This window comes from Pseudorca crassidens, chromosome 3, assembly GCF_039906515.1.
Source record: "Pseudorca crassidens isolate mPseCra1 chromosome 3, mPseCra1.hap1, whole genome shotgun sequence".
In the NCBI taxonomy this organism is placed as follows: Eukaryota; Metazoa; Chordata; class Mammalia; order Artiodactyla; family Delphinidae; genus Pseudorca; species Pseudorca crassidens.
In genome coordinates this window covers 158,997,894-159,017,930 of record NC_090298.1, presented here as the reverse complement: position 1 = coordinate 159,017,930, position 20,037 = coordinate 158,997,894, and the positions used below count along the sequence as shown (strand labels likewise).

The following is a 20,037-nucleotide window of genomic DNA, read 5'->3' as shown; positions in this document are numbered from 1 at the left end:
CCCCCACCTCACTCCCCCCACCCACCAAAAAAAAAAAAACACCACTTACTCCATTTGGGATTCTCCATCTCAACTGATAGTGTTTCCATCTTTCCAGGTGCTCAGACCCAAACATGGGGTCCTCCCATCCTCCCAAACCCCACATTCCAACCATCTGCAGACCTGCCAGCACTACCTTCATGAAACAATCATTTCTCATCATAATCCAACCACCCCTTTGCACCTCTACAGCTCCCAGCTTGGGTAGAGGTACCATCATCTCACATCACCCCCCCACCAATCTGATCTCCCTCATCCCATCCTTGCCACAGTCTCTATTCAATGTAGCAACCCAAGACTGTAAGACAAATCTTGTCCCTCCTTTGCTCAGAACCCTCCATGGCTCCCCACTTCTGTCACAATAAAACTCAAAATCCTTTCAATGACCTCCAAGGCTGTGTGAACTTATTTATTTGCTTATTTATCACTTGTCATCTGTTTCCCCCTCTAGAATGTCAAGGACGCAAGGATTCAAACACTGCCTGGCTCACAGCAGATGCTCAAAAAATACTTGATGAATTAATATGATTATTATATGATTATTGTCATTGGCCCACCTTCTATAGCACCATATCAGGCACTACTCCTCCAGTCAAAGACTTGGCAATCACCCTTACCTCCTCCCTCCCCTCAGCCCTCACAGCTAGATAGTCACCCCTCCTCTCCCCACAAACTCAGCCTCTCTCTTCCCTGAGTTTCCAGCCCCCTGTACACCCTTTCCCAGCCACCTCCCTGACAGCCCAGATCTGACCATAACCTCCCCTGCCCCTGCTCACACACACTCTATAGCTCCCTATTACCCTCTGTATAAAGCCTGAACTGTGATGCGGCCCACAGTTCTTGTGCTGTTGGGCCCTGCGCACCATTCCTCCACTCTGCCCCCACTCCCCAGATCCAGCCACCCTGGCCCCTTGTGAGTTCCACAAGCATACCACACTCTCTCCCACCTCAGGACATTTGCAGATGCTGTTCCTGCTGCCTGGAATGCTCTTTTCTCTCTTGTCACCACTCAACTTTTACTCCAACTTCAGCATCAGAGTAGTTTTTCTTGAGCCACCCTCCACCCCCATTATGCTTGTGCAGCACCAAGGCCTCTCTTGTCACAGGTCGCAAATAATTTTACCCATGGAATTATTTGTCCAACATATGCCCCCCCCCCAACCTCCTGAGGGCAGAAATTTGCCTGGTGTTGTGCTCCTGGCCCAGTGCCAGCAGACACTTACTATGCAGTATGTTGAAATAAATGAATGCACAAACTGTCCCCAAAAGTCTGAGTTTATGTCCGAAGACAAATGGCTTCCCAGCCTCCTAGCCCACAGCTTCCCAACTGTCCAGGACCCCTCATTTCCTTGCTGGAATCCAGGTGTAAGGATCTGACCTGGCTAGGGGATGGATGATGGGGGATGTCTGCATCCCTTGCTTTTATTCTGCAAAAATCAGGACACTCAGCAAAGGGCCTTTGAGCAAGGGAGGAAGGAAGGAGCTTGAAAGGGAGAGTCTGGGTTTACAAATCAACAACAAACAGCGTGGGCCCTGGGATGCAACCCAATTCCTGAGGAGTTCATCCACATGAGCTGGGGGCCTCAAGAAGGTGATGTTCGGTTCAAGGTTCTGATCTCAGGCTCCAGTTCTCAAATCCTCAGTTTAAAAGCCAGCCGGGATCTGAAGTAGACTGGGCTTGTATCCCGGAGGCCTTAGGTGTCAGGTCTTAGGTCCTTGGAAGGCTCAATGGGCGGAGCCTGAAGGCCTGAATCCGAAGGATGCTGGGGCGGGGCCTAAACCCGAGGGGAGTGGCCAATCCTGGTCCTTGAAACAAGAGGGCAGAAACTGGCATTCAGCGGTCGGGACCTGGACCTCAGGGGGCGGGATCAGACCCTCCAGGGGCGGAGCCTTGCCTTAAGTGGGTGTGACCTGCGCCACCAGGCTGCTTAATGAGCCTGGACTTCGACGGGCGTGGTCTATGCCCTCAGGATCTTGAGGGCGGGGCCTGGGCCCTCGGGGGCGGAACCTGGGCCTCTCTGGGCGGGGCTTGGGCCCCCGGGGATCCTCAGGGGCGCGCCGACCCGCAGGCCCGCGGAGGCAGCGGCTCCACCTTGAGCCAGATGCCATCCTCTGTGCGCAGAATGAGCTCGGGCTTCCGCCGCACCTTGCGCGTTCGGTCCACGCTCAGGCGGAAGCGCAGCAGCGTCAGCGCCACGGCCACGCGCATCTCAGCCATGGCGAAGCTCTGTCCGATGCAGTTCCTGAAGGACAGGGAACAGGGAGCTCAGGCCCAGCCTCTGTGTGTGCGGGGTCCCTGGGATGTGGTAAATTACCTCCCCCTCTGAACCTCAACTTCCAGACAAAGGCATCATAGAGCCATTAGGAGCATGTGAGCCCAGAACTCAGGGCCTGGCATACAGTAGATAGTTGGTACCCATGGATGATATAGCAGAGTCTGATTTGGGGGCTTCCTGGTGTATTGAGGGCACAAAAAGGGTACCGGATTGGCGGGGACACCCGAGTGGACGTGGTTTCTGCTCCTGATGGGTGCATCCCTGATCTTCCACTGACCTCGATGTTCCTCCTACGCTTCACCTGGACTGGGGAAAATATAAGTTACCTGGGTCCTGCAGAGAAGGGCATGTAAGCCAGCGGGGAGCGCTGCTGTGGGTTGTCCGGGTCAAAGCGATAGGGGTTGTACACCTAGGCAAGAGCAGACTGGGGGTGAGCCTGAGGGCTGGTTCAGCCATCCCAACCTGGTTCCCGCCCTCAGCCTCTGGGGACCAGACCAGCAGGACAGAGAGAACCTCATTACAAGCCAGCCCCACCTGTCTCCTTCCCATTCCCACCACAGGGCCTTTGCACTTGCTGTTTCCTTCATGTGGAACACACTTTTCCCTGCTCCTCACTTTTCAGTGTGAATGTTTTCAGTTTCAGCTCAAACATCTCTTCTTTGGTAAGGCCTTTCCTCACCGTGTGAGCTAAAGTTCTCTCCCCCACCCCCCGACCCACTCCAGTTTTGTTTCCTTTGTGCATTTATCAATATCCAAAATGATCTTGTTTATCAGCTTATTTTATTCCTCTGCACTTCACTGTGAGCTCCGTGAGAGCAAAGACAGTATCTTCCTCTGGCCTCAGTGCCCAGCACTGGGTCTGACACACGGGAGATGCTCCATAAAGATTTGCTGATGTAATGAATTAAGAGTGAATGGGTGAATAAATGGGAGGAGGACTCAAGCCCTACACCCAGCCCTGCCATCTGGCTCCCTGGGGAGGAGGGGAGGGGAGGGGAGGCCTTGCTGACCAAGGACTGCCCCTTCTGAGAAGAAAGAAGCTGAGAGAAGAGAGGGTTGGGGCAGGAGCTCACCTTGGAGTCAGGCCACACTGTAGGGTTATGGTGGGTCCCATAGATGCTGACTAGGCAGATGATTCCTGTGGGGAGGTGTGGGGTCATTGGGTCAGTGGAACCGAGGGAAACCAGGACCTCCTCTGGAGACCTACGCCTCCCTGGCTCTCCCTGGAGCCATGCTATTCCCACAAGCCATCTGCCACCCTTTCCTTCCCATCCTTTCCTTAAACATTCTGCTGCCCCATCCACTCCCCCTTCTCCATAAGAGGTTCCCATCACCATCTTTCTAGCTGCCATCCTGGCCACACAGGGATCTTTCTCACTCATATATCTGACATTGCTCCTCCTCAGCTCAAATACCTCCCATGGCTCCCTACTGCCCTGAGGATCAAGTTCAAGTGCCTCAACCTGGCATTCAAGGCCTTTCACTGTCTGCACCCTGAGGCTCTGCTCCATAAACATGCTCTCATTTCCAACCCGCAAGCCTCACCTCTCATGTTACCTCTTCCAGGCAGCCCTCCCTGCATTCCCTCCCAGATACACCTATCTCCCTGCATTCCACCCCCAGATACAGCCATCGCTCCTTATTTGGGGCTGCTCCAGCCTCTGTCCCTCCCCTTAGCCCATTCCTCACCCCATGTGTCTGGGAATGTCTGTGCCCTGATGTATCTTCCCCAGTCTGGGTGGTACTCAAAGCTTGGGCCTGGGGATGAGGCTTCTCTAGATGCCCAGCACCACCCAGGACAGGACCTGGTCTCCAGAGAGTATCTGGCAACGGAATGAAATCAACCCTTCCCTACCTGCACCCTCACAGGACCCACCCTGCCACACCCACTCCTTCCTTTCTGCTTGGACTCACCAACTTCTATCTCCCCAGCACACACAACTGAGTCTCCCCCATCACCCCAGAAGCAACAGGCTATAAACTGCCTACAGGGACGGTGCACCTGGGGCAGGCATGGCCAGGACCCCATAGGCAACAGAGCAGGCAGGCAGCAGGGAGCACATAGAGGGCACCTTTGGGGATGATGCGCCCATCTGGGAGCTTAATGTCCTCCGTGCAGCGGCGGGAGATCAGGGTCACAGGTGGGAACTGGCGGAGGCTCTCCTTGATGCACAGGGTGGTGAAGGATAGCTGGGTTAGGTCATCCCTGGGGAATGTGGAACAGTGGGTAACTAGGGTCCAGGCCATGGTGCCACTCCCTTCCCCAGACACATATACACACACATGTGCACAGGCAATTAGGAGCAGCTGCAGGAAACCAGTCCAGGATCTCAGACTTGCCCCAACTTCAGGCATTTGCAGTTGTGCCCTGCACACACCTCTAACCCTCAGCAAGTAAAATATCTGACCCCTGACCAATCACAGCAGCACTAGCCGGACGTCTGTGAGCCCAGCATTAACCCTTTAACTGATGAATTATGTGGAGGTCAGGGGGCATCCCTGGGGAGGTGCCAGGACAGCCAGGGGGACCTGGGGTAGCAGCGATTTACCAGCCTGTATAGATCAATTTCAGTATTTATAAACCCATACATCCTCTTCTTACAGTACATTAGTTTTTTTTTCCTTTGGAATTCAGGGCAAAAAAAACTGGATTAATTATAACCCTTGGTTAATGATCTAGATTGTTTTCTTTACACTAACAGGTTATCTTTCATAGAAACTCTCTGTTGCTACCATAAAGGGCAAATGGCATGCCTGGCATAAAGGTATCCAGAAATATAAACACCACTGGGAAAACAGAAGACAGGTGTTAAATTCTGGCTAGATACCACCTCCTGCCCAATTCTCAGAACCTGAGGTACCTTCTCCCTTTGTTAAAAAGGCAGATTAGCAAGGATTAGCAAGGTGTTAAAGACACAATGGTACCAACTGAAAGTGTCTCCCTGAGGTCATAATCCAAATGGCTGACAATGAACCAAAAGGAACTTTCTCACTGTTCAATGCTGTGTTTTCTTTGCATCACCCAGAATCAGCTCCACACAGCACACATCTGAAGTAAATCGGATTATTATTCCTGATTCTTACACTTCCCCCCACATTGGAATTTTACACTATGCCCTTTGCCATGTGATTCTGAGTATCTTCTGCTCGGATGGCTGGAGCATATGTCCCACCCCATTCATGGTGGGATTGGCCAGATGACTTGTTTTTTTTTTTTTGCGGTATGCGGGCCTCTCACTGTTGTGGCCTCTCCCGTTGCGGAGCACAGGCTCCGGACGCAAAGGCTCAGCGGCCATGGCTCACGGGCCCAGCCGCTCTGCGGCATGTGGTATCCTCCCGGACCGGGGCACGAACCCGTGTCCCCTGCATCGGCAGGCGGACTCTCAACCACTGCGCCACCAGGGAAGCCCTAGATGACTTGCTTTAGCTAATGGAATGTTACAATGCAAGCAGAGGTTTTAAGTTGTGTGGTTCTTTGTGCTTCTGGAGTCTGTCTTGAGGATAACATGCCCAGTGTGGCTGCTGGTCCATGAAAAATGAGGAGACGTGGAAAAAACCTGAACCCAAACCTAAGCTTGGAAGCATCTCCACTCAACTCAGTGCAGCCCCGAGTAACAAGAGTAATATGCAGACAAGAGCAAGAAATATGTGCAGACAAGAGCAATAAATAAATGCTTGCTGCAAACCACTGAACTTAGGGGGCTGTTTGTTAGGCAGCATTATTGCAACCATTGCTGACTAAGACACTCTTAACTCCTGCATTATGAGGTAGGCATACGCGTGACTTGTCATCCCCAATTTACAGTTGAAGAAGTTGAAATTCAAGAAGCTTAAGTGACTTGTCTGAGGTTAGACAGTCAGTAAGTGGTAGAGCAGAGAGATTTATACTCAAGGCTTTGAACTCAACCTGCCCCCACTACCCCCATGACCCCAGACTAACCACTCCAGTTCCTCCAGCTCCCGACCTTTCATGACTTCCTGGATCTCTTCCCGGCACTTCTCCTGGTACTCTGGGTACTTGGCCAAGTTGAACAGCACCCACGAGAGCCCGCTGGATGTCGTGTCATGACCTGCAGGCAGGTAAGGAGCTTAAATGGATGCTGCCCAAAGATAGAGGAGATGCTGTATTCAGACAATGGGGCCCCTTCCCATCCTTCCCCAGCCACACCCCATGTCCTCACCTTCAAACATGAAGGTGTCTGCCTCAGCTCGGATGTCCTCATCTGACAGTTCCTTCCCATCTTCATCCTGGAATGGGCAGCAGACTCTGCTCAGCTCACTTCATCCCACCCGCCACATCCTAGGAGTTCTTCCAAAGTCAAGACATCCCCTTCTTTATCTTAAGCCAAGCTGCAGGGGAAAGGATTCCAGGCAGATAGATGTATGCAACTTGTCTAAGAAAGATGGAAAGAGAGCCAAAGATAAGAGGAAGAAGGGACTTTGTATTTCTTCAGCAGCTCCTAGCGCCAAGCATCCTGCCAGATGCCTGACAACCATCTTGTGATCAGGTCTTACGATCATCATGCTGTAAATGAGGAAACTGAGGCTCAGAGGGAAGACTTAGATGACTAAGGTCAAACATCCATGAAGCAGCAGAGCTATTATCGAACCGGAATCCAGGACTGTCTGAATCCAGAACCCAGGTGCTGCTCAGAAACTCCACAGAAGCACCACAAATAGGTGACCACCTATCTCTGCCAGTGTCACATTTCTTCAAGGTCTTGTATTGCATCTTTGTATTGTGAACTGAATTCTGTCCCTCCCCAGCCCCACCCCAGAACCCTTAAGTTGAAATCCTAACCCCCAGTACCTCAGAATGTGACCTAATTTGGAGATAAGCCTTTTGCAGAGGTGATTAAGTTACAATGAGGTCATTAGGGTGGGCTCTAATCCAATATGACTGGTGTCCTTATAAGAAGAGGAGATGAAGACACAGACATGCACAGAGGGAAGACAATGTGAAAACACAGGTGAAGACAGCCAGCTACAAGCCAAGGAGAGAGGCCTCAGAAGAAACCAACATTGAGAAAATTTATTTCTGTCATTTAAGCCACCCAGCGTGTGGCGCTTTTTTACGGCAACGCTAACGAACGAATACAGTCTTACGTGTTTTGCATCTGCCTGCATTCTAAATCCATGTAAGTTTGGATGTTTATCATTTTGCACAATTGCTGCAACTCATGAGGAGGCTGTCCTGGGCAGAGCTCCACCCTCCAGGGTCCAGCCTCACCCTGGCCAGGAGCAGCACATCTATGAAGTCCAAGGTCTTGCCCTGCTTGGCCTTAAGCCAGGCCTCAGCCCCCAGCTGGTGTAGCGCCCGCCGCCGCTGCTGGATGACCTCCGTGGTGAAGTGATGCACGGTGTCACAGGCCTGCCGGAAACGCCGTCCGTCTGCTGTACGGTAATAGATGAAGTCAATGTGGTGATGCAGGCGATACTGACGCCGGACCACCAGTGCGCTCAGCTCAATGATGGCCGAGATGTAATCAGTCATCTTCCTGCCAGGGAGAAGAAAGGCCATGAGCAAAGCCCCGTACCCTAAGACAAGCTTCCTCTCCCAAAGGGCAGGTTACAAAGAGAGGCCCTGAATTCACTTTATTTCCTTATTTCTTTGTATACTTGATGCTCTGCCATCTGGGGCCTCACTGACTGGAGAGATACCACCCCTCCCAGGACTAGCCATTTCTTAGAGATAGCAAATGACTCACCCAGGAGCATGCCTTTCTTTTGCAAACCAGCCAATCCAGAGTCCATACTCCAAACATTATTGGGTGGAGCCACTATCCCCCTGCCTTAATCACCCCAGGGCCAGGCACTGGATAACTTGGGGGCACCCCTGTGCCCCAGAGCCTGCTGAAATTATTCAAACTAGCCAATCTTAAGCCTACATACCCTGCCTTTCTCAATGCTTCCCGTAGAACACCCCCAAAAATGTTTTGGCCATGCTTTCTTCTGGGGCTTCCCCATGTGGCTCTGTGTGGTGTGGCATGCCCCCTCATCTTGGGAGCAGTAAGTAACACACTGTCTTTTCCATGGCAATTTTTCTTGATCTGTTTCTAGGTACATTTTTAAAACAGGCCCAAAGAGGGATGAGGACTTCTAAATAGAGGTAGCATCACTAAAATTAAATGGCTACAATCCACAGAGCGGGAGAAAATATTTGCCAATCATATACCTGATGAGAAGCTTGCATCTAAAATATATAAAGCACTCTTAAAACTCAATAATAAAAAAGACAAATAACCCGATTTTAAAATGGGGAAAGAATATAATAGACATTTCTCCAAAGAAGACATACAACTGGGCAACAAGCATATGAAAAGATGCTTAAAAACATTGGCCGTTAGGGAAATGCAAAAAAAAACTACAGTGAGATACCGCTTTACCCCAACTGGATGGCTATAATCAAAAAGACAGATAATAGCAAGTGTTGATGAGGGTGTGGAGAAACTGGAGCCCTCACATACTGCTGGAAGGAATGTAAAATGGTGCAACCAGCTTATGGAAAAAGTCTGGCAGTTCCAAAAGAGGTTAAACATAGAATTATCGTATAACCCAGTAATTTTACTTTTAGGTATATACTCAAGAGAATTTAAAACGTTCACACAAAACCTTGTACACAAATGTTTATAGCAGCATTGCTCATAATAGCCAAAAAATGGAAACAACATTAATGTCTATAAACAGGTGACTGGATAAGCAAAACGTGGTATTACGTGGTAAATGGAATATTATTCAGCAATTTTTAAAACGAATTATTGATAATTCAACTACAGCATGGTTGAATCTGAAAACAATATGTTGACTGAAAGAAACCAGAAACAGAAGTCTGTGTAATTCCATCTATATGAAATTTCCATAAAAGACACATCTATAGAGACAGAAGGAAGATTAGTTATTGCCTAGATCTGGAAGGGAAGTGGGAAGTGGGAGATGAGTGCTAAAATGTACAGGGTTTCTTTGGGGTGAAAATATTCTAAAATTGATTATGGTGATGGTTGCACAACTCTGTGAATATACTAGAAACCATTGGTTGTATACTTTAAATGGGTGAATTGTATGGTATGTCAATTACATCTCAGTAAAGTTCTTATTAAAAAAAAAAAGAAAGAAAAACTAAATTGCAGGGGGCAGGATTGCAAAGAGCTGTCCTTAGTTCTGAAGCATGCTTGTTGTTTTCATGCACTAATCACCAACTGGCATTTTCTTGTTTATTTGTTCATGGTTACTGCCTGTCTTCCCACTAAAATGTAAGTTCCAGGTGAGCAAGACCTTATCTGTTTTGTTGACCACTGTATTCTACTCTAGAGCCGGCACACAGTAGGCACTCAATAAATATTTCTTGGATCAATTAACGAATTAATTACTAAGGCCATCTCCACCTTACCCAACGGAAACAATACCACTAGAAGGCCCTGAGTAACAAAGTCAGCAGCTTGTTATTGAGGACCTACTATGTGCTACAAACTTGACAGGCATTATGTCCCTTATTCCTTATATCCCCACTTAGACTGTAAGCTCCAAGGAATTGGGCTTAGTGCTTACCACCATAACCCCAGTGGCTAGCATAGTGCCAGGCACATAGTAGGTACACAACAAATATTTGATGAATGAATGAATGAACCAGAGCTATGGTTATTTCATTCATTCAACAAATATTCACTCGACATCCATCATGTGCCAGGGCAGTGCTATATCATTTTATGCTTTAAACGTCTCTCAGAAGGTCAGGGATTGTCATCCCTATTTCACAAAGAAACTGAGGCTCAGAGAGTGTAGGGAGGGTCTTTCCAAAGACCACGTACCTTCTGTGGAGGAATGAGTGAAACTAGCGTCTACCGAGCACCTACTGTATGCCAAGCTATTGACTCACATTATCCCCTATAATTCTCATGCGATGACTGTGGGGATGGGATGGAGATGTGCATTTGGGGAATGAGGAAACAGGCTCAGAGAGGTGATGTCAGTTTCCCAGAACCACACAGCCTGTCAGTGACAGAGCACCAGCCGCGCAGGAGTGCCTAACAGCTACGAGTTTCCTTTTTCCTCTCATCACCTCGCCCCTGGAGCAACTGACTCTATGTTCCCCAGGGAGGCCACACTCACTCCTGGCAGTTGCTGCTGTAGCTGAAGACACATTTCTGAAGAGTGTCCAGGGTCATGAGGCTGACATGCTCAAACATGTCCAGGGAGACTTCTGAGCCCTCTGCCAAGCGCTGCCATTTAGCCTGGAAGAGAAAGACACGTGGCAAATGGGTACGGAGACCACAGACCTTCAGCCGGGCTGACAATGACCCAGCTGCGAGTTCACTACAAGACCACTTTACAGATAAAGGAAGTGAGGCTTCCTGGCATCACATGGTTTGCCCATGAGCTGGAACCTGGACCAGCCTCACTTCCAGGATACCCTCTTCCCAAGAAACCTTGGGACTCACATGCATGATATCGGCGCACTGGTTGAAGATCTTCATGTAGGGCTTCAGTATGTCAAAGTGGAAGGCAGGTGTCAGCAGGCGGCGGTGCCGGCTCCACTTGTCCCCTTTGCTGAGCAACAGCCCATCTCCTGGGCCCAGAAGACCAAGGTTAAGGACCTCACCAACAAACCCCACACCCTGCCCCCTCTTTCCTGAAGCCCCAGCTCCAGGCTACCCAGTGTCAAGCTCACCCAGCCAAGGTTTCAGAAAGCCATAGAAAAGGTCATCCTTGGGGGCAACGGCAGCTGTGGAGAGAGAAGAGGTGATGATGTCTCAAAACAGAGTTCTGACCCTTGACCTCTGCTTATGACCTCCTTGGGCCTCCACTTTGGGCTCTCACCTCCCACGTCACTCCTCCAGTCCAATCCTCCACACCTGCCCCAAAGAGAGCCTTATAACATGTTGATCTGAACATGAGCCTTCCCTGCTCAAACCCCTCCCATGGCTCCCTAAAACCTTTGTAAAAAAGGTCAAGCTCAGGCTAGCACTGAGGGCCCTGCCCTACCTTGCTGCTGTATGCCTCTCCCATCTCATCCCTCAGCATACACCAAAAACCCCGCACGTTGTTCCTCACTTCCAAACCTTTGCCCAGGCTGTGCTTTCTCTCCAGTATGGCTTTCTTCACCTGATTCTTCTCCTAATCCACCCCCTCTTTTCTGCCAGCTCAGGCCATCTGAATTACACCTCCTGTGCTCTCAGCCTCCAGCCTCGCCCTTTCCAGTCTGTCCTGTACCCTAGACCCAGGGGGATCTTACTTGACTCTAGATCTGACCATGTCCTTTTCTGCCCACACCCCCATCAGCCTCAAGCACAGCTGCTCAGCCCATTTACAAAGCCTTGAATGACGTATCCCACTCCAGACCATTCTCAGAACACCTCTCTCCTCCACCACAGCCACCCCTTCCCGCACACACCCAACTTGCTAACATCATAGAAATTTCTCAGGTCCTTGAAAAGCTGTGTTCCCTCTCTCTTCTGAGTCTTTCCACCAGGCGTCCTCTCTGCCTCCAACACTCTTTCCTCATTCTTCCAGTCTCTCTTAGATGCCATTCCCTCTCCCACCAATCACTCTGGATTGTATCCATCCAGTTACAAGCCCTTTGAAGGGAGGGACCTTGTTGATCACTAACATATTGGTGCTAAATAAATTTTTATTGTATGAATGAATTAACCAATCAAAGGATGAATGAATGAGAACTATCAATGGGTAGTTGGATGGATGGTTGGATGGTTGGTTGGATGGATGGATGAATGGATAGATGGATGGATGATGGGGGGGTGGGTGGGTGGATGGATGAGTGAATGCATTCCCTTTCTATGTGCTGAATAGATCTGGGACAGGATGGGCAGGGCCCAGGAAGGAAGTACCTGAAACTCAAGTAATGTCACTTTTACCTGAGATATGATTCAGCCACCTACACTCCCCAGGCATTGGCCAATTGTATGCACAATCATCTGTCCACTCGTTCTCCCATTCTACACACCTCTGCTGCCACCTTTCTGTGCCCAACCCATGCTGGGGCCCCAGAGATGGCTCAGCTCCACACCCTGCCTGGAGGAGCTCTGGGTGTAGTGGGAAAGGGAAGCAGAGACATGCCATGTAATTAGTAAGAAGGTAGAATGTGTGCCAGGAGCAGAGGGAGGCACAGAGAAAGGGCTACTAGAAGTCAAGGCAGACTTCCAGGAAGAGGCAGCTTTGGAGGAGGAGGTGGGAGTCTAGTCACGCCTCTCCTCTCTGGGCTCTGGACTCCACGCTAGGCCCTTCAGGGGTCTTTCTGACACACAAACTTGTCCAATGGCTATCCTGCTCAAACACCTCCCATGGCTCCCTAACACCCCCAAGATAAAACACAAGCTCCTTCACTTTGTACATAGGTGCTCTGAGTCCAGCTCCTGTCTCATTTCCTACTTCTCCCCACATGTCATCTTCACTCCAGACACCCCAAGTCACCTGAATTCCCCTGGTATTTTCACACATCTGCACTTTTGCACTTAGGACCCTCTACCTGGGACCTCTCATCAGGCAAACTCCTATGCATCCTTCAAAGCCCAGTTTCACTGATGCCTCCTCCAGGAAACCTTCTCCAAACCTTCTCTTCAGCCAAACCCTTGCTCTGTCATCCTCAGGTCCCTCCTCTAATCCAACCCTCAGCACTCAATGCCAGGAGAGCCTGTGTCCAGGCTGCCTCTCCCATCACTTTCCCCTCCAGTAACAAGGAGATGGTAACATCCACCCTGAAGAAGATCATATAAGAAAAGCCCCCACAAGTGCCCAGCAGGAAGCTTCATATTACTGTGATTGAGAGCTTGACCTCTGGGCTGGCCAGGTCTGGGTTCAAATCCCAGCCTTAACTGGTTGTGTAAACTTGGGCAAGAAAATCGAACAATCTTGCCTACCTCATGGCAACCCTACAAAAACTCAATGAACTAATGTGCTCCTGGCACACAGTAAGTGCTCATTAAATATTCATGCACATAAATGAATAACTAACCAACTGTTGGCTATTTTTACTACTGTGACTATAATTATTGCTCAGTTGTGTCAAGAACTTGTGAGATGAATAGCTGGGTCCCCAGCTCACAGCAGGACCCTAATAGGGAAAAATGAGTGCACAGACACCATGGAAAACAGTTTGGTGGTTCCTTGAAAAGTTAGACATAGAGTTCCCATGTGACCCCACAATTCTACAACTAGGTACCTACCCAAGAGAAATGAAAATATATGTCCAAAACTTGTACACACATGTTCATAGCACCATTATTCATCACAGCCAAAAGGTAGAAACAACCCAAATGTATGTCAGCAGATGAATGGATAAGCAAATGTGGTATATCCGTACATCCATACAATGAAATATTGCTCAGCCTTAAAAAAGAATGAGGTCCTGATCATTGCTACAATGAGGATGAACCTCAAAAACTATTCTGAGTGAAAGTCAGCTGCAAAGGACCACATTTTGTATCATTCCTTTCCTATGCTATACCCAGAAAAGGAAAATCCATGGGGACAGAAAGTATTTACCACTGGATGAAGAGAAGGGGGAATGGTAAGTGATAACTTAATGGCTACGAAGTGTTTTATGGGGCGATGAAAAGGTTTTGAAACTAGGGAGAGGTGACAGTTGCACAACACTGTGAACACACTAAACACCTTACACTTTAAAATAAGTAATTATATGGTATGTGATTTCCGCTCAATTTTTAAAATGAATATATGAAAACAAGCTACAATTAAATGCCTGTATATCCTGCCTTGTCTTCTATAAAGCATTCTCATCTACTTTCTCTGTATATCCCAAATGCCCCTTCAAAGATGAAGAAACAGAGGTTCTAAGAAGAGCCATGCTTTTCTCAGGGCCCATCAGCTATGTGGGTTTAAGCCTAGAGGAGCAAACCCCCGAGATGTGGTCCCAAGGAGGCCCCAATAGGGGATGGAATTTACGACTTAGGACCAGGTCTGTCCAATCTCAGGCAGACAGGCATGGAGGGGCCCGGACACCTTGGGGCCGGGAGGCCTGATGCCTCCTGACTCACACAGCCCCACCCTCTCCAAGCTGGAGTCTACCATCCAGCTCCTCCAGTGGAGGAGGCACTAGATATCCTGCCTGTCCTGAGAGAGGGCAGGGGAGAGGAGAAGAAGAGGCCTGAGCATCTACTAAATTGCCAAGCTTATGATGGGGGCTCTACTCCCTGGTCTGCTTGGAGTCTCATAACCATGCAGGGTGACACTCAGAAAACAGATGCTCTGAGCTGGTGGAGAGGGGAGGGAGGGGGAAAGAAAGAAAGAAAAAAGATATTAAAAAGGCAGAAGAGAGAAAACCTTTATCAGCACCAACCCACACTATATTACTGACTCTTCACAACCACCCTATTTTACAGATCAGAAACTGAAGCCCTGAGAAGCTAGATGAATTGCTGGGTCACACAGCAAGTACATGCTCCAGCCTGGATTCAAGCCCAGCCCACCCAAGTCCTGGCCCAGGACTCTTTCCACAACTTGGTGCCCATCCCTTGGAAGAGTCACCCTTCCCAGCGTCCAGGTTTCCCTCTTTGTTCATTGGGGATGGTCATTCCCTTACAAATGCAATAATGCGGGACACTGAGGCATGAGGAGGGCAGAGCTGGGAAAGGGAAGGATGGCAGTTCCTTCCTCCTTCATAGCTCAGGGGGCAGCCTTGAAGGTGGTCTCCATACGTGTGTTTGCAGAGACCAAAGCTGAGGCCAGAGGTCCTAAAATTCCTGGAGCTCTTTATTTCCCATCCTTCCTCTCTCAAATGTCCCCTTATGCCTCTGGAGATGCCCAGGTACATGCGAGGCCCCCCTGAGGGCCCAGAGCCCCTCTCATGAGGAAGATAGTGCTAGGCACAGACACATTCAGCGCTAAATGGTTAGGAGTGAGAATGGGAGAGTCTAGAGGAGAGACCTATGGTCTGTCTGGGGGAATCAAAGAAGGCTTCCTGGAGGAGAAGGTCATTAGAGCTGCATGTTGAAGCCTGAGCAAGAGCTTGCCAAGCACACTTGGGAATCCTGCACCTTGAAATAGGTGTGGATGGCAGAAGGGAGAAGCAATCCTTCTACCTCTCCCTCTCTGCCAGTCAGGGCCAGCCTGAAGGCTGCGATAGCCACAGTGGGAGTGTCAGAACCCAAATGATAGGAGTGCCATGGCTTAAAATTGAGCAACAACCATTTAACAAAAGCTTGGGCAAACAACTGCCTATCCGAACATGTCTGCTCTGACTCTGAGAGGTGAACATTCTCTAAAAGTTCCTGGGAATGTTATTGTCACGCCTTTTCCCGTGCTGTTCCCATTATCTGTATTGCCATCGTGGCTTTGGTAAACTCCTATTCATCCTTCAAACGGCCCTTCTTCTGGATAGCCCACCTGCCTAGAAACCCAGGTAGGCTCTGGGAGTTGAGGGTTTACTCATCACTCAGAGGCCCAGCCCACCTACCTGAGGCGCCCACCAGGGGCTTGATGTAGTCAGGGTGCACCAGAACCACCAGTGGCAGGACAGGTCCTATCCACACCAGGATCACATGGTGCATGCTGTCCAGCACCTTCTTCTCATCTTGGAGGCCTGTCTCATTCGGGAGATACTGCAGAGGGTGGTAGAGAAGGGTAGTGAGAAGGTGTCCAGCCCTGGCTTCCCCCAGCCCTTCCCTCCCACCACTTCCCCGGCCCTCAAAACAAGCCAGGAAGAGCTGTATGACTGTGGGCAGTTGGCTGCACCTCACGGAGCCTCCATTCCCTCATCTGAAAACTGGGGGAAAAGTCAACTCCCCTTCTGAGGGTAGTTGAGAGGATTCATGGAATAGCAAAGTGGAAGAGCCCCAGCACAGGGCCTGACACACGGCGGGTGTTCAAGAAATAAAAGCAGTAAGAGTAAACACAATAATGATAACGGTTGGCACTTAATCTAGTACCTCTATGTTCGTAACAAAATATTACTAGTATTGTTCTCTTTAACACGTACACATGCTTGCAGTTGGGTCCTGCTGTGGGCAGTTTTCAGATATTCATGCATTCAACCCACACAAGAACCCTATGACGTAATTGCTACTATTTTCCCCATTTTACTTTACTCCGAAGGGTCAAATGATTTGTCTTAAGATACAGGTGAGTAAAGCGACTGTCCTGGTTTGGGCTCCCCTAGAAGCAGGACCTGAGACAAGGGTTCTAGGGCAAGCAGTTTATTTGGGGGGGGTGATCCCCAAAAACACGGGTGGGGAGAGGAGAAGTGAGATAGAGAGGAAAGGCAGCCAGCAAAGAGTTGTCAAGGGAATTACTCCCATGGGCAACTGGGGCTCAGTCCCATTGGGGATCTCTGGGGGACATCCATCTCAGAGTCAACCCACCTGAAGGTGAGGGGGCTGGGGTGTTTTTATACCAACTCCCCTCATCCCATAATCACCGGCTGAGGTTGAAGTTCACAGTCCGCCCGTGCAGAGTGGGCTTCAGCTGCTAGAGAAAGCCTTAAAACACGGGTGCTAGCAACTAGAAGTCAGCCCACTGAAGCCAGACATGGGCCGAGAGGATGTGCGCAGACACTGGCATCACCTGCCATAGTGGTAAAGCCAGGATTTGAACACAGGCCCCCAAGCTCCAAAACGCCTGCTCTTAACCAACATGTTCTATGAGGCAGAGCACTTCAGGCTCAATGTCAGATGGATCTGAGCTCAAATCCACCCTCAGCGGCTGTGTGATCTTGGGCAAATCACCTAATCTCTCTGAGCCCCAAAGATCGAATCCATAATATAGGGCAGGTCCATCCCTATTTCATAGGCTATGAGAATTGGGAGAGCTCAGATATAAAGGAGCCTAACCCAGTGCCTGGCCAATGGTGGGGTCCAGCAATTGTAGAATGAATGAATGAATGAACAAATGACTCCTCTCTGGTTTCTGTGTCTCCTTCTTGATCAGGTTCAGCCCTGAGCCTGTCCACACCCAAGGGAGATCATGGTGTCATCCAGGTCTCATGGCCTGGGAGGCAGGATGGGCCCACGGGGTCAAGGCTGGACTTCAGAACTGGTTCTGGCCAACCTCCCATGGCACCAGAGCCTGGCCACTATTTCCAGGACCACCATCCATGCCAGAGGGCTTCCTGGAGTAAGGGCATTGGATGTGGGGCATGAAAAATGAGTAGAAGTTCATCTAACAGAGAAGGATATTCTGGGCAGAGGGCACAGTTTCGGCAAAGGCCATGGAGGTGGAAAGTCAGAGGCTTGCTCCAGGAGCAGAAAGTCATTCTATGGGACTAGAGGGAGATGGTAGAACAGGTGAGGAGGGTGGGGGTTGGAGTCTAAAGGGACTTGAGCTCCAGCTGAGAAGCTGGGACTTTCTCAGGACAGCAATGGGGAGCCATGGAGGGTGTATAAGCAGGGGAGGGACATGGCTGGATTCAGGAATCCTTCTGGGACCAGGATGAGGGATGGACTGGAGCGGTAAGACTAAAGGCAGGAGCCCAGGGAGGAGGCTGGACCGTGGAACAGCAGGAGAGGAGGAGGCCTGAGCAGTGGTTGGAGAATGGGAAAGAGGGAGGAGATTCAGGTACAGCCAAAACTTGGTGAGTGCTGGCTGCAGGAGGATAATAAAATGACTGTTTCTTGCACTATTGAGTGGAAATGTCTCCTGCTTCCTTCTTCTGAGACACTCACTCCAAGCAGTATCTAAAATGTGTCTAGAATCACTTGTTACTTCCAGTCTCCACAGGACCCGAGAATTGAGCACATACATCCACCGCGGTGTAGCAGGCTCAGTGCCCAGCATGCCACAGACACGACTTCAGGAATCGTTGAAACAATCCCACGAGATTATTAGGAATGATTATAGTTCCACGTTGCAGATGAGTCATCTGAGGCACAGGGAGGTGAAATAGCTTGTCAGGGTCACACAGGCAGCACATGGTAGAAACTGGCAAGTCCACACTGGTGACCATTGCCCCAAAGTGCCTCTCCAAAGTCTTCCTCCAAGTTCAGCATGAGGAAGGTCTCCACAACTGTCCCTCGGTTTCATCTAGGCCTGGAAGGGGGATCAGCTGAGTCCAGCAGGGAAATAGGGGCTGGACTCTGGCCCCCAAAGCCTCAGCACCCTCAGGAGTCTGACTTTCTCTCTTCTGACCTCTGAAGCCCTTTTAGAAAAGTCCAGCCTTTCTCATCCAGAAGCTAGAGGGGCAAGGGTAGACAGCTAAGATCAGGGACGCTGGAACCAGACAGCCTGGGTTTAAACCCAGACGCTGCCACTTACAAGCTCTGTGACCTAAGGCCAACTACTTAACCTCTCTGTGCCGTAGTATTCTCCGGAGAAAAATGGAGATAATCACAGGGCCTACCTTCTAAGGTTGTCAAGAGGACCAAAGGAGTTAATATTTATAAAGTGCCTGAAATAATACCTGGAATATATATGTGAAATAAGAAATGAAATGAAAGAAAAGCGTTGGAATCCTCACCTGGGACCACAGCATTAAAGAGAAAGAGAGAGTGTGTGAAACCACATTGTGGGGTAGGTGAAGCAACAAAATCTACAGGGGTGCCCCGCCTCCCGCTCTGGGATTTCACAAGCACTGGTACCTGTTGCTATAGCAATAGCCTGGAATTAGAGTCAGCTCTGCCTCATCCAAGCTGTGTGATCCTGGGTTCCTGCTTGCCCTCTCTGAACCTCAGTCTCACTCCGATCCTGTAAAATGGGTCTCTTCATGGCTCCAACTAGATTCTTGGGGGGATGAGGGAAGCCAGCAGGTCCGTTGAACATCTGCACCTCCCCTGCCCTGCCCAGCCCACCTGCCCAGCCACACACACCATGCCCAGGTGGCCCAGCAGCCAGCTGCGCCGGGGCGGCTGGGGGAAGCAGCGCAGTCGGCAGCAGGTGATATAGAAGTGCCAGCAGAGCCTCAGGAACTGCAGCAGCAGACGGAAGAGGAAGAAGAGCAGGGAGAGAAGGAGCCCGGACAGGGCATACAAACGGAACGCCGTCTTCTCCAGTCCCAGGAGGTGCAGCAGGTGCTCTGTGATGGGCAGCATCCTGGGGGGACACACAGGGTGGGGGTCAGTGCAGGGGGGAACCACCCTCTGGCCACATGTGTGCCATACACATGATGACCTGTGGAGCCAAGCGTGATGTGCCTGGCACATAGTAGGCACTCAGTCCATGTAAGTCCCAGACACCAAGGATGCTTCTTCCCAGAGCAGTGACCTCCAGCCAGCTGGCCCCGCCCATATGCCCTCAGCCTTGACTTCTCAGGGCATCCCTCCCAACGTCTCTGCCCGTGCACAGGTGGCCAGAGTATTAGAAAATTGAAACAAACTCCCTCTCCTCCTTCTTGCCAAAAGTAGCTCTCAATCAATGACTGATGAGCGTTGCTGGATAAATAACCCAGCTCCTTCTTTCCAGGGCAATGACCCTGAGGTGTGGGTTCTGCATGCACTGCTAGGGTTCCCCAGCAGCATTAAACTTCAGCCCCTCCTCCCCCTCCCCCTCCTCCTCCTCCTCCTCCTTCTTCTTCTCCTCTTCCTTCTTTTTTTAATTGAGGTAAAACTCACATGATATAAAATGAAGCATTTTAAAGTGAGCAAGTCAGTGGCATTAATACATTCACAATGCTGTGCAACCACCACTTCTATCTAGTTCCAAAACATTTCCATCACCCCAAAGGGAGAACCCGTCTCCATTTAGCAGTCCACTCCCCGCTCCCCCCGACCCCTGGAAACCGCTAATCTTTTTTCTGTCTCTACGGATTTGCCTATTCTGGACA

The 20,037-nt window shown here is 50.0% G+C and overlaps 1 protein-coding gene across 1 annotated transcript; it reads right to left on the bottom strand.

Moving 5' to 3' along the window:
- Nucleotides 1-1,306: 1,306 nt before the first annotated feature.
- On the bottom strand, nt 1,307-19,306 carry CYP4F22 (cytochrome P450 family 4 subfamily F member 22). The gene is made up of 12 exons (XM_067730167.1): nt 19,085-19,306; nt 15,742-15,886; nt 10,981-11,034; nt 10,751-10,878; nt 10,422-10,543; nt 7,546-7,813; nt 6,497-6,563; nt 6,256-6,385; nt 4,388-4,521; nt 3,389-3,453; nt 2,642-2,724; nt 1,307-2,282 (listed from the first exon to the last, which is right to left on the bottom strand). Exons 1-12 carry the CDS (start codon nt 19,304-19,306, stop codon nt 2,087-2,089), a joined length of 1,614 nt encoding a protein of 537 aa, XP_067586268.1. The 3' UTR covers nt 1,307-2,086.
- Nucleotides 19,307-20,037: the final 731 nt, after the last annotated feature.